General features: G+C 48.0%; 1 protein-coding gene across 1 annotated transcript in view; it reads right to left on the bottom strand.

Moving 5' to 3' along the window:
• NUDT3 (nudix hydrolase 3) overlaps positions 1-13,497 on the bottom strand; it is a 20,748-nt gene extending 7,251 nt beyond the window's left edge. Inside the window, exons 1-2 of the mRNA XM_048925730.1 lie at positions 13,022-13,497; positions 2,620-2,730 (exon numbers count right to left, since the gene is read on the bottom strand). Coding sequence (XP_048781687.1) covers positions 2,620-2,730; positions 13,022-13,120 — 210 coding nt within the window. The 5' untranslated portion in view covers positions 13,121-13,497. The remainder of the gene's footprint in view (positions 1-2,619; positions 2,731-13,021) is intronic.

Here is a 13,497-nt window from a genome sequence, read left to right as displayed (position 1 = left end):
CGATCAACGCCTCGTTTTCCTAAGAGCCGTTCTGAAATGCTGAAAACTGGAAAGGGGGAGAAGTCTGATTGCTCAAACACATCGATGATGGAATTAAAACACAGAATGCACAAGTTACAATTCTTCATTTAGGGAAGCATGTTTTAAAAAGAAAATGCATACCATGCAAAAAAAAATGACTGAGTTGAGAAAAACCAGTCCATTGTCATCTACAGAGACCACAACTGAAGGGGACTGAGTCCTTCCAGCTCTTCCAACTGGCTCTTATTAAAAAGGAAAAGGCATACCAACATCAGCAAATGCAAGTCTGCAAATTCCCTCCATCACTGCTCAGCACACAAGCCACCTTCCTGCAGGATAACCACTGCTGTGTGCACACAGCACAGGAACACTGGGTTTTCTCTCTCCTGATGCAGGCAGTGGGAGCTGCTCAGCCGACCTGCTGGCCTCTCCGTGACCTGTCCCAGGAGAGGAGCAAAGGCAGCAAACCTGCACACAAAGCAGCCTCAGCTGCAACCCACCCAAACACACACACATACACAGAAAAAGCTGAAATTCACATGAAAGGATGAACAAGGATTAGCAGCCTAATTCTCACCAGCAAGTTCCAGCTAGCACTGCTAGCACGCACACCAGTTGCCCAGCAAGCAGCCTCCTAAAACACTGCCCCTGCCAGATGAGCAGTGGAGGCTGCACAAGTCCTTTACAGCACGAGCGTAGCAAACACTTCCCTCTCACAGGCACATTCCCCAGCAACATTTTACAGTAAACAGCTCACCCAGCCCAAGGCAGCTGATATACATTCTAATTTGGTGTACATACTGCGAGCAGAGCGCAGGAACACAAACAGGTTTGAGGAAGGCCTTATAAGCCTACGAGCTGCCCTGTGTTTTTCAGCTGGTCTGACCACACACTGCAGGAGTGCTCAGGTAATTCTATCCGCACGGCGGGCCTGCAGGAGAGCCTTCACCCCAGCAGCCTCCCGCTGCACGGCACCAACAGGACAGGCTGTGGCAGAGGTCAGCACCTCTGCTAGGCACCCTGCAGCTTTCTGAGCTCGCTGTGCTCAGTGTTTGTTGAGCAGCATTTGAGCACATAGGTGGTTTGCTGGGAATGACTCAACCCTGCCAGGCTGCCACAGTTTGAATTACACCCTCATTCGGCACCAGTCCACGTGAGCGAGGGAACACCAGCTGAGTGAGAGGGGATTATCTCAGCCAGCCCAAACCAGTTCCTTCTCTGCAGATTGAGTCCATGCCAAGGCTTCCTTTCAACCACTGAGATGTCATGGAAAGAGAGCAACTCTTCCAAGCTTTGCTGCCTGAAAGAGGGAGGGTCGATACAGATTTATTTTAGGGGTTTGAAAGGCGAAGCCATGCATCTCCTGAATGAACCTTTGACTTCTGTATCAAATAACTTCATAATTAATAATGATTAGGTTGTAAAGCAGGACTCTGTAGCTAAAAATATTCCCGTTGTTCTGGTTAAACTCACTTTGGCTTGTATTTGAAAGATTAACGAGTTCCTAAAAAAGCAAGAGCTGTACTACAGGCTGGAAACCAAATTCGCAAGCAGCAATCCCCAGCACTAGAGAGACCTAAAAAAAAAGTTCACTGCATAATCCTTCATATCCTTCTGATAAACTGATAGATTATAAAATGTCCAAAGAGAAATACACAACAGTGACAGGCATTTCCAAATACTTAGGGGAAAAAAAACCCTTAATATACAAGACAATTAAACAGAGCAACCAGTGGAGAAGCTTCCTCCCAAGGGCCACCAATTAGCTCTTCGTTTCTGTCCTGTAGCACAAAGATTCATAAACCTCTTGAAAGCATTTTAATCCTGCCTTATGTAACTATGGACCTACTTGGTCATCCATATATAATCATTTAATCGTTTCTGAAGCCAAGCATCTCTGCTATTCAGTAATATTCAGAAGTGAGTCCTAAAGACAAATTCTACATGCGATGTAGTCAATTACCATTTGCTGACTTTAAATTCCTTTAATTAAATATGAAAAATAGCTCCTCCAGCTTCAATAGAAAAGCATGCCTTCTCCACGCAGGTCATTTTGTGTGCTGCTGTTTGCCTCCCTTTGTGAAACAGCTCCAACTTAAAATCATGAACACGTCACAGCTCTGTTCTCATAACTCTTGCCACCAAATTCTGGTATTCATATAAAGCTCAAAACGTGTAGCAAGCCAAAACTTATTGAAACTCCTATCTCTGAGGTAGGGTCTGGTGCACTTCCACTCCATTATTAGGCATCTCCACAAAAGCACTGCTGTTTTTTAAAGTTCTCTTAGGAAAGTGTACAACAAAGAAAGAAAAAAGGAGGGTATCATTGCATTGAAGTGATCATAGCTTAAATTTAACTATTTTCAGGTAAGGCTGCGAAAAAGTTCATTCCAAATGGAAGCCTTAATTATCACAGAATCCTTAGAGTTGGAACGGATCTCGGAGGGCCATCAAGTCCATCACATTCCTTCATTTCGGGCCCTGGTTCTCCCATACACACAACGCAGGTACCGCACTGCCCACGGATTTCCCTTCACCTGCAGGAAAAGAAGCTGGAGCTACAAAAGCCCCCCGAGCTCCTGCTCTGTAAGCACTCACCTCTTCGCAGACTTCTCGCACAGCAGCCACGTTGGGCTCCTCCTCGGGCTCCATGCCGCCCCCAGGGACGATCCATCGATCCGGATGACGACTACTGCTAACCAGCAGCACCTGAGGAGAAGGGAGCACAGCACATGCATGAACACACAGCGGTGCTGCTGCTTAGAGCCCAGCTGAAAGAAGGCATTTGTCTTTGCACCTCACGCACCTCCAAACACGACCAATGCAATGTGAGCTCCTGAAAACACTTTGCTTTTTCCAGCATGGTCTCATTAGCCCAGTGCAAGCAGCAGTGCTGACTGCGTGATCAACAACACCAAGGCCCTCCAAATTATTTCAACCATCACCTCCTTGCTCCTCTTGAGCACTGAAGAACAAATTAAGCCTCTGCATACCGAAACAACAATTTGCTATGTGATACAGCATCACAATGTTTACACTGTAAGAGTCCAATGCTGTCCTCGCTGTCACTACAGCCTTGGCAGCTTGGGATATCTGTCATGCAACAACACAAAACGGCAGAGAAGCTGCTCAGCTCCTCCACCCTGTGCAGCTCAACTCCACCAGGACCTTCAGCCCTGATTGCTTCTGCAGTCATGGTGATGGTGTGCACAGGTCAGGTAACCGGCCACCAAAAAAACTGATGTGAAATTGTTTCAACAAAGATTTGCAATTCCCTGTTTGCCTCTCCTGCAGCAATCACCAGGGAGCTCAGCTCTGGGGCCAGCACTCGGTTACCTCGGGTTTGGATGAGGTTGCCCAAAGGGATGTGCCAGCAAAATATAAGCTTGTAATTAACCACCTAAAAGCCCCACAAGAAGGCTGTACAGATGGACAGACTTTTTGTGGGAGTTTTTCCTCGAAATGTTTTATTCCAAAGTAATTCTGCTCTGCACAGCTGGGTTCAGCCTCATTGTTAGACTTCTTGCTGTCTTTTGGAGACAAGCAGCTCACTAACAACCTCAGTTGGATGAAAATTCCCCAAAGAAAACTGAGACGCTGGGCTTATGAAACCTATTTGTGATACATCCATGAGCAGGGATGGAAACTAGAAACAAAACTAATACTGTTTTTCAGCTCTCTAAACAAAGCTCGTTCATTAGAGTCATCATGCTATACTTCATCATTTCACTGGCACAAAGCTCAGAGCCAAAGCAACTTGCTCCAGAAAGTTTCCAGCATACCAGTCCAATTAGGTTACAGGCCAGTCATAACTGTTTCAACCAGATATCCTGTAGTCAAACTGAGCAAGACGCTAAAATCCAAGGCTTTACTGTGTAAATGTTGACCTACAAGTGTGAGAAATGAAAATCCTGAGAAGATTTGCACTGATTTTCAGGAACCAACCTACCTACAGACCTCCAAATTACACTTCTGAGACAAAAACAAGCTCAGGAGTTGGGGTTTTGCAGTACTTTTCTATTTTGGAAGCTCTCACCTGCCAGCCAACCACCCTGCAAAGAGATTTTTTTCCTTTTTGGGGCCATCCAGGCAGTTGCCCAGCGATGAGGGCAGCCCATGGACTGGAACACACCAGGTGTGAACGTGGATCGTTTGCAGGCTCCAAACAGCAGCTCTCCAACCAGGAGCAGCAAAGCTTAAAGCAGAAACTGAAGAGGGGTCACAACGAACCTTTTGGCAACTGCTGGCCTAACCTTTCCTAAGTTTGGAACTCAACTCTGTGTTCTCAAGTGTCAGAATGCCCCTGATCAGCAACCTGCTGTGGGTCCTACCAAAGATGATGCCCCAGAGCCTCCTTTTCCTGCTTCACTCTGAGCCCACGTCTCAATCCTGCAATACAGGGAAGCAGCAGCGTTTATTGAGCAGTTCCCTTCAAACCCCTGAGCCCTACACGGTCTGTCTATTGAACTGGACTTCAAACCCCTGAGCCCTACACGGTCTGTCTATTGAACTGGAAAGGTTAGAATACACCAGGAATGAATGCAGCTGAACGGGCTGCCTTAATTCTGCTGGATCGTTTGGATCGAGGCAATGCTTTACCAGCACCAGTAGGAACTTCTTAGGTGTAAACAACAGTTTTAGTCAAAGTAAATTAACTTCAGCTGGTCTGGCAGTTGAGCATTTTCTAAATAGAATTAGCACGAACAACCTGTGCTGGGAAGGAAAGACCTATCATTCTCACACTTTTATGTAATCAGACTATTTCCTGTTTAATAAAAAGGAAATCCCATCCAGAGAGCGCAGGAAGCGTGCCCTCCAAGGTCGCTCTTTTTGAACAGCTTTCAACAGGATATTGCTACCAATGAGCTCTCCCCACACAAAGGGCCCAGGTTCACAAGGAGGGTGAGACCTCGTCCTGTTCTAAACCTCACCCATCTGAAAGCTGCACCTCAAGGCACGCAGTGCATTCAGAGGCGCCCGGTGAAAAGGTCCCTCCAACCCCAACCCCCCATTTGCACAAGGGGCCACGGTCCATCTATCTCACCAACTGCCCCCAAGCCAATAAAAACGCCATCTGCCCAACACAGCAGCGAGTGTTCAGGAGGAGCAGCCTGAATGCTGGCTCCAAGATAACAACCGCATTCCTCAGCAAAAACCTTGCCCCTACAGCTGGCTGGGGGAGCAGCATACCTGGAGATGGGGAGATAGCAGCTGAGCAGGGCTGAGCTCCCTCAACACAGAGATGGAACGGTATTTCTGCCACAACAAGGTCACAATCAATTTCCAACTCGCACTGAAAAGCTACGGACACAGAACGGGAACGACACCTTTATTTTACAACAGAAATGTTACACAACTGCTCATTTAGACTGAGCCTACTGCAGCACAATTCCACAGAAATATGGTGTGTGCTGTTCTTTGAGGTCTACCTGGTGGCTGTGCCCCTAACAGCTACGTTACTGCTTGTGGATCTGTTGCATAAAGTCATCTGTGTATTTCTATACCACTAAGAGACCTTAATGAAAACATTCATAAGCAGAAAATGCTTATTTCTGAAATCTGCTTAAGAACAGAGAGGAAAGCACCAGATCTCTAGAGCTAAGGCAGCACAAATGGAAGAATGATGTGCTGCTCAGTCACTCGTGCCCCTGGCCCAGCACAAGATATCCTGGATCCACTGTTAATGAAAGACTTTGATAATTACCACAGGCACCTCTGTTAGGATACAACCTAGACTTTTAGGTTTTGTCATTTGCTTTTGTCTGTTTGGTTTTGATTTCATTCAGGCCAAAACACAAAGGCAGGCTTACAGTTCTGTTTCATTCCTGCTGTGTAATTGTTTTAAGAGGGCTCCTGAGGCTCACATCCCACCAGGGACCCCAGGGCAGCCTTTGGAGCCATGCCTCACAGCCTTCTGGGAAAAGCATTTTCAGGTATCGTGTCGCATCACCAAGTTCTGTTTTCCAGGATTTAGATGACAATTATGTCATTTCAAAGCAGGGAAGTGAGCAACACAAGCCGCCCTGGCAACGCACAAGGCAGCTCAGAAGCAGCTCTCATCCACAATCAACGAAATAAGAGAAAGGTTGGAAAAATAAGCAAAAGTTTAAAGTCTACAGCAGGGGCGCCCACACAGCACAGCACTGATGGTAAGCAAGCTTCAAAGCAGCATGCAGACAAACAAACAGAAAGCTCAGCAGCAGCGGGGCAGCAGGAAGGGCACTGAGATCCAAGGCTGCCCAGCACAGGGCTGGGAGCTGCATGGGAAAAGGGGAAGGAGGCTGCCACCAGGATAAGCCTGGGGGCCCCACACTCACTGCTGACCTTACAATGGCTTCATTACACACAGATCACATCGCTTCCCCCCCAAAATAACGGCGCTCCACAAGGCAAAAGCTGCAGGCACACACAGCCGAGCTGCACCTGAGTTAACGGAGCAGATTGAGGCTCAGGTTCTCTCTTGCAATGCTCGATTTAAACAGCAGCCACCCATAAATAAAACAACAGTAGCTGCATTGTAACCACCGTGATTCCTAGAAAGAGGCTCCATGGAAGCATCACAGCAAAGACCAAAAGGGCTGCAGCACGATTAGAAGCTAACCTGCGATGTTATCAGAGCTGCCTACCTGCCAGCCTTCCAGCACACATACAGGCAACCAGGCAGGAAAGGGGCAGCAAAGATGGCAAACAGGTGCTCCCAATCCCAACCCCATCCTGCTGCCAGAAACCAGCTTACGGCAGCTGAGACAGCCTTCGTATTTATTTCATGTTTTCTACCAATATAAAGTCACAAAACCAAGAGTTTGCAGAGTGTCTGAAGCGAAAACCTGCCCTCCCCTCGATATTTAAAACTTGTTTCACACTTCAGCATCGTCTACTAGAACACAGACTGCAAGGAACCAGCACGTCTCACAGCACTTTCAGGGAGATGGGTGGAGAAGAGGGCCGGCTTCAGTGTCTTCCTCCTGTACAATCTGCCTTTGTTTGAAAGTTTTAATTTAATGGGAGTGTCTGTATTCAGGATTTGGAGGCTCTGGGTTGCCCTATCACCAGCCAGGACACCGTAGGATTATAAAGACCTTTTATGCTTTACCCAAAGTTAACAAATGCTCTCACAACCCCAATATATTTTTACTCAGTGCTTTTATAAGGGATAAAACGGGGATCCATCCCACTGCATCAAAGCACCTCGAAGCACTGTGGACACAGGGGGTGACAAACTGCTCCTGAGGAGCCATGAGGCACCGCTCCCCACAGCAAAGCCTTGCAGAAACTCTTCCATTCAACACAGCCTCCATTACACCACACCACAAACCACACGCTGTGCCAAATTGCCAACACTGAACGGCCCAAAGAAGCATGCCAAGGAGCACGGGGCTCGCAGCACAGCTCCTTGTGACCTCTTGCTATTCAGGGCACGTTACAGAGCTAACACAACACATGGCAGCAAGAGCACAGCCTGTGGTGAGCAGGTCACAGCCAGCCCTGCACACTGCAATGCACAACCTTAACAGCAAGCCACCAAACAGACTGCTCCTGACCATCACAGGAGTTCTGCTTTTCCTCAACAGCATACAGTTTTCTCAGTTGAGCAATGTTTCGGGGCTCAAACACCCACGTTTTGCTCTGTGGCATACTTTGATTTAACTTACGATGCCAGGCCTGGAAAACAGAGGCAGCAAATGGATGGTGGGAAGCTGGAATCCAGGCTGGATGTGGCTCCGGGCAGCCTGGGCTGCTGGTTGGTGACCCTGCACACAGCAGGGGGTTGAAACTGGATGATTATTGTGGTTCTTTTCAACCCAGGCCATTCTATGGAAGGGGAAATTGTTCACCCTACAGGACATGACAAAAGCAAAGCACAAGTCTTGAGAAAGGGGAAAAGAGCTGAGCTGGAAAAGTTCATGCGATTTCAAGCACTTTGATCACACCTACAGTGTGAGAAGTGTAGGCAAAAGAAGTAAAGAAAATCCTGTTGGTTTTTCGGCTGCTTCTTAGAATAGTGATAATCAACCATCCTGCACCGCATTCCTTCCATACACCACCATACCATCACTGGTACTACACATTTCTGGTAACTTTACAGTGGCTGCTCGCTCCCACAGGATGCAGCCACGAGCAGGACTGCGTTTTGGATAACCACAAGAATTATCTGCAAGGCAGAAGGCAGCTGGAGGGGCCGAGCCACGGCCTCAGAAGCAAAAGCACTGATAACAAGGCACTCCCAAAGAGCCTACACCTGACAGCCTTGGTTGGCCTGGCAAAGCCCACGTGCTGACCACACGGTGCTTGTACAACTCTCCAAAGACTCCTTCTGCTGGCTTTGGAACTGCCTTTGTAGCAAAGGGAAATGAAGAGTTTGGTCTTTTTCACACAGGCTGAATCACAGAATCGCTCAGGTTGGAAAAGACCTTAAAGATCATCGAGTCTAACCATGATCTAAGCATACCACCCTAACAACCCTCTGCTAAATCATGCCCCTAAATCATGCCCTGAGTGGCTCTGCATGTCAGCAGCTGCATTTGCACACACTTAACTGTTTCATTTAACAAGTTCTATTCATAAAATAAAGCATGTGAGTATCTTAGGGCCACGAAAACTCTTGAGAAGCTTTTCATATACCAGTATTTCCTTCTACCTATTAGTAAACCTTGTTACACAAGATGAAGTAGCCATCCCAGTCAGTAAGGATGAAAACAACATTTGAACCACCTGAAGCATCTTAAAAGAAAGTAAAAACCTCCCCAGTAGGTAGCTGCATCCCTCTGAATTTTACATGTTAACCTGAAATTTCTGAGGACAAGGGGGTGGCGTGCATTATCCACTGCACAGCTACAGGGACACAAACTATGGTACTCACAACATTTGAAACAGCCTGGGCTGGTCCCTGCAGCCAGGCTCCCAGCTGAAGAACAGACTGCTGCTTCAGGAAACTGAGCGCCTGAGTCACAATTACTGGATATCACAGACGGCCTTTGAATGCTGAAGTTCACTATTTGTTACACAGAACTGTGAGTTCCCTAACTTTGATCTGCCTCAGTTTCTCCAGGAGAACCTGGACAAATCACAAAGGTGATTTACTGTAGTTAACAAAACAAAAAACCAACCCACAATGATAAAACCCTGAGAAGGGGAAGAAGAGAGCGGCTTCTGCTCCATCTGCAGGAGACCACAGCCTGGCAATGCCCTCGGCAGTGACAGCACATGGAGAGCAAGGGGAGAAAGGCAAGAAATGCAGGTAAAAACTCTGATCTGACATTAAACACTGAGATAAAAGAGCATATGCAGAGCTGTTACAAAGAGAAGTCACAGCCATCACTGCTCTCGGGTGCAAGCACAGGGGTTGGAAGGACTCTTCCCTGTGTGCCTCTGAGTTGGTGCAGCCCTTTCCTCGAGTTGCAGGGGAATAAAAACTGAAGCAGTTTTTCCAGTTACCCAACAGTTTATGGAGCTTCCAGCGAAATAAGTGAAAATGCAACCATTTTCATCCTGCTGTAGTTTGGGAAAGTACAAGAGACCATGGAACTGCTTACACAGGCTTCCATTACAAAAAGGCACTTCTTAGATAAAAGCTTGGTTTGGTGTAAGAATACCCCCTGCTTTTGGAGAAAACTGGTTACAAGCACGGCAGAGAGGGCAGAAGCACAAACAGGCCACTTTGGAACTGGCCTGTCTCCCACTGGGGATGTGGTGATGCGTCAGCAGCAGGCAGGGAGAACGTTATTTGGTTTCAACCACAAACCTTTTCTGTAGCTGAAGGGAATGTCAAGAGTTAACCCGAGCCACTGGAACAAGGACTCAGACTCTATTCCACACACAGCACTACGATCATATGATGCCGAGCTCCCTTTACTTCCAGGCAGCAAAGTGCTCCAAGTGGTTCCAGCTAATAATATTTTTACATTGAAGCAAACGCACAAAGGACGGCGTAGGAACACTGTGTGATCATCAAGAGTCTACAGTTCACATGTGGAAACTGCTGTACGACACCCCAGTTTCATTCCAAAGTGACCCAGGAGAGGCAAGAAGAGAGCGGTCAGTTTGCATTCAAACTGTTTTCCCCAACTGAGGCCTCGTGGGGCTCCAGAAGGTGGCTTTTGGTGACAGTGCTGGCTTGGCACACACAGAACGACAGAGCCAGAGCTCCTACCAGCCTCCGTGTGAAAGTGCTGTTTTCTCACCTCCATTCGCAATTAAAAAAGACCACGCCGATCCGGGTGCTATTCTTCCTGAAGCATTTCCTCCAAACGGCTTTAAAGAATACCAGTTGTTAATGAGCTGCTTGTCCTTTCACCAGATACAATGCAGGCATGCTTAAACCTGTAGCTACACCACAGCGGGACTTAAAGCCAAACAGTTGCTTCTTATTTCTGTTAAAATCTAACAGGGATGCTGCCATTAAGCAGGCTTCCATCTGCTCTGCGATGCTGAGAGGTTGCTGACATGTTCTGGAACCTTTTCTCATTCAAACAGCTGGCTACACGCACACAAAAAGCTTGTGCTATTTAAGAATAACACAACAGCAGTACTGAGACACACCAACAGTGGCAATAAGGAGCGATTTTGGAGGTAACACGAGACTCGGGCTCTCTTAATCTCGGTTCTCTCCTTCTCTGCTTACACTGAACCAGCAAAATATCCAGGGATTTTACTCCATGTGAAAAGATGAGAACAGCAGAGTGCCAGCGCTGGGTGGCTGAAAGGTCCTTTGAAGTCTGTTCACACTCTCAGAATTAATGCCATTGGTTCTCTTGATCTCCCTCCTGCCCTCTGCAGTGCTTTACTGCTTGTGAAACAACACAGAAACAGACTTTCCACGCAGTCCAATTAAGAAACGTATTTTCACTCCGTTTGAGATTCGTGCTTAAACCAATTCTCCCTTTGCAGCTTTTTAAAGAGCTGTGTGACAAAGGCATCTCTTCGTGCTTCCAAAGGCATTCCTTGGCTTCTCTCATGTCCAGAAGTGGTAGATTCCAAACACAATACAGAGAAAATGTGCAACCTCAAGCAGCGTAAGGAAAAAATAAATCACTTCAACTAAAGAAGCAAGAAGAATGGCTATGCTAAGCCTCCATGCGCGAGTGCAACGCCCAGCCAAAGATGCTCTGTTCTACAATCCCCATTTACTGCTGGGTAACAGACTGGTAAACCCAAAAAATCAGGCTGGTCTGCTCAGTAAGGGAAAGCAGAATTTCTCCTGCTTCTTGCTCACTGACTGTTGGAATGGTGAACTAATCAGGAACTCCAAAGCAGTTCTTTAAACTCATAGTGGGAAGTGGAGGAGAGCTGGGATAGAGAGCAGCTACTGTTTCTTAAGGCCTTAAAAGAAGCCGTAACCAGAAGCAGAAACAAACAATGCTTTGGTACAGCATGCTCCTTTATCAAAGCTTGCCTTTGGCCTTCATTTTTCAACAGTAAACTTTAAATAGATCTTTACCAACATACTTTGGCTCCGTTCTTTTTCTCCCTGCCCAGAGAGACCCTTTAAAGAGATCTTAATTCCCACTTCAATAAAAGTAATCAATCAATATTTGATAACAACTTTCCTAAACGAATCTGTTGAACGACTCCGCACGGTAGAAACGCCATAGATGGGAAGGCACGACGCAGTTCCAGATCTCCATTAAACACACAGATATCATCAATAAATCCACTGCTTGAAAGACTGCGTGAGGTCCTCGGGAGACCAATTCAAAATAAAACAAAACCATAGTTCATTAATTTGCCCTTTCTGTGGCTCACAACGAAGCAGCGACGTGCGCACGCTTGAGGAAATCAATCTACATCCCACACTGCATCATTAACAAAGCAATTGGTGTGCCTTCATGTCACAGACCAGTGCAGCACACCTGATTTCTCCAGTGTGAGCACTCACGAGGCCATATGCTAAGAGGGACAAAACTAAAAGGAGCAAACGGCACTCACGTGAGAACCCACATTGCCCCAATATACACAGTTCTCCGTGCCTAACGTGGCCTAACAACTGGTCCTTAAGGAGAACTGCCTCCCCAGCTGGGTGAAGTTGCATCAGGAAATTCAGATGCCTTCAACCACACAAGCTGATAAGCCCCAGCATCATTACACAATGTGATTACAGTCTTCTTCATAGTTATCTCAGAGGATCATAAATTTCCTGAAAGTCGGTGGGAAGGCTCAGCTGCAACAAGTTTCTGTTACATTTATTTCAGATCATTCACGCTTGAGATGCTGACACTCTTCACCGTGACAGTGCAACTACAAAGGCTTTGCTAAGCCTCCACCACCACGTTAAATAATAACTGCACAGTATGCTAATTGACTTTCCTCCAGCAAACTGTCTGCATTCCCTTCCGATTTCCTGTAGCTACAAATATGATAATCAGGAGAACAAAGCCTTCAGAACAGCCACTCAGGAGCCAGTCAATGAAGTGAGGTGCGCCTGACTCCCTAATAAGCAAGGAAGACCTGCAGCCTCGTTTGTGCATACTAAAAGGCACATTAAAAGAGAAAACAGCGACAAAATCCACATCTGAGCAAAGTTCCTCTTTCCAACATCAGCTACAATCCGAGCCCTTGGCAGCACTGCCATTCTCAGAGCACCCAATTTACCTTTAATTCCCACTTCCTCCCCAGCCTCTCTGGACAGCAGCTCCTGGCACTCCATCAGTCCCCTTTTATCCCCGTTTCTTTTTATAAACCCAAGGTCAGGTTTCCTCTCCCATCTCATGTGATGCTCTGGATTGAAGTTCTGCCAGCCTGGTTTGCTCCAAACCACTGCCAAAGCCCGGCGCTGCTCAGCGAGCCGCTCCACCATCCCTCAGCAAAGAGATAAAGGAGAAAAAAAAAAAAGAAAGAAAGAAAAAAAGAAAAAAGAAAAAAAAGGCAAAAAAAAAAAAGGGGGGGGGGGGAAGGGAAGGAGAGCCCCAACTTCCCCAGCGTTGAACGAACGCACCCGCACAGCGCTGCGCACGGGACGGGCAACGCAGGGCAGCAGCCGCCCGCAGCCCGGCCCGGCCCTCACCTCCTCCTCGCTCTCGCTGCGGAAGCACAGACAGGCCGCCCGTTTCTTGTAGCCGTCCCCGTCGTAGGTGCGCGTCTGGTTGGACTTGAGCTTCATCATCCTCCGTTCCCAAGGGGCGGCCCGAGGGACGGCGAGGCCTGGAGAGGCGGCGGGGGCGGGCGGGGAAGGAGCCGCCGGGGCTCCCGCGAGGGGCGGGCGGGGAAGGACGGGGGGGACGGAGGGGGACCCGCCTCCCCGCGAGTCTCTTTCTCTGTCGGTCTCTGTGTCCCGCAGGCCGGGAGCCGCCCGCTACGCGCTGCCGCCTTTCGCCCGCCTCATCCCTCCCTTCGCTTCCAGCCGCTCCGCCGCCGCTGCCGGCGCTCCGGCCACCGCCGCCGACGACGACCGCGACGCCATCTTGGGGCACGCTACGCAAACGGCGTAAAGCCGCCTGGCGGGGGAGGGGGCGGCCTCTCCTTGCGGCTGCACGGCGCTCC

This window comes from Lagopus muta, chromosome 24, assembly GCF_023343835.1.
Source record: "Lagopus muta isolate bLagMut1 chromosome 24, bLagMut1 primary, whole genome shotgun sequence".
Taxonomy (NCBI): Eukaryota; Metazoa; Chordata; class Aves; order Galliformes; family Phasianidae; genus Lagopus; species Lagopus muta.
The sequence above is the reverse complement of the archived record's forward strand: the minus strand, read 5'-3'. Positions and strand labels throughout refer to the sequence as shown.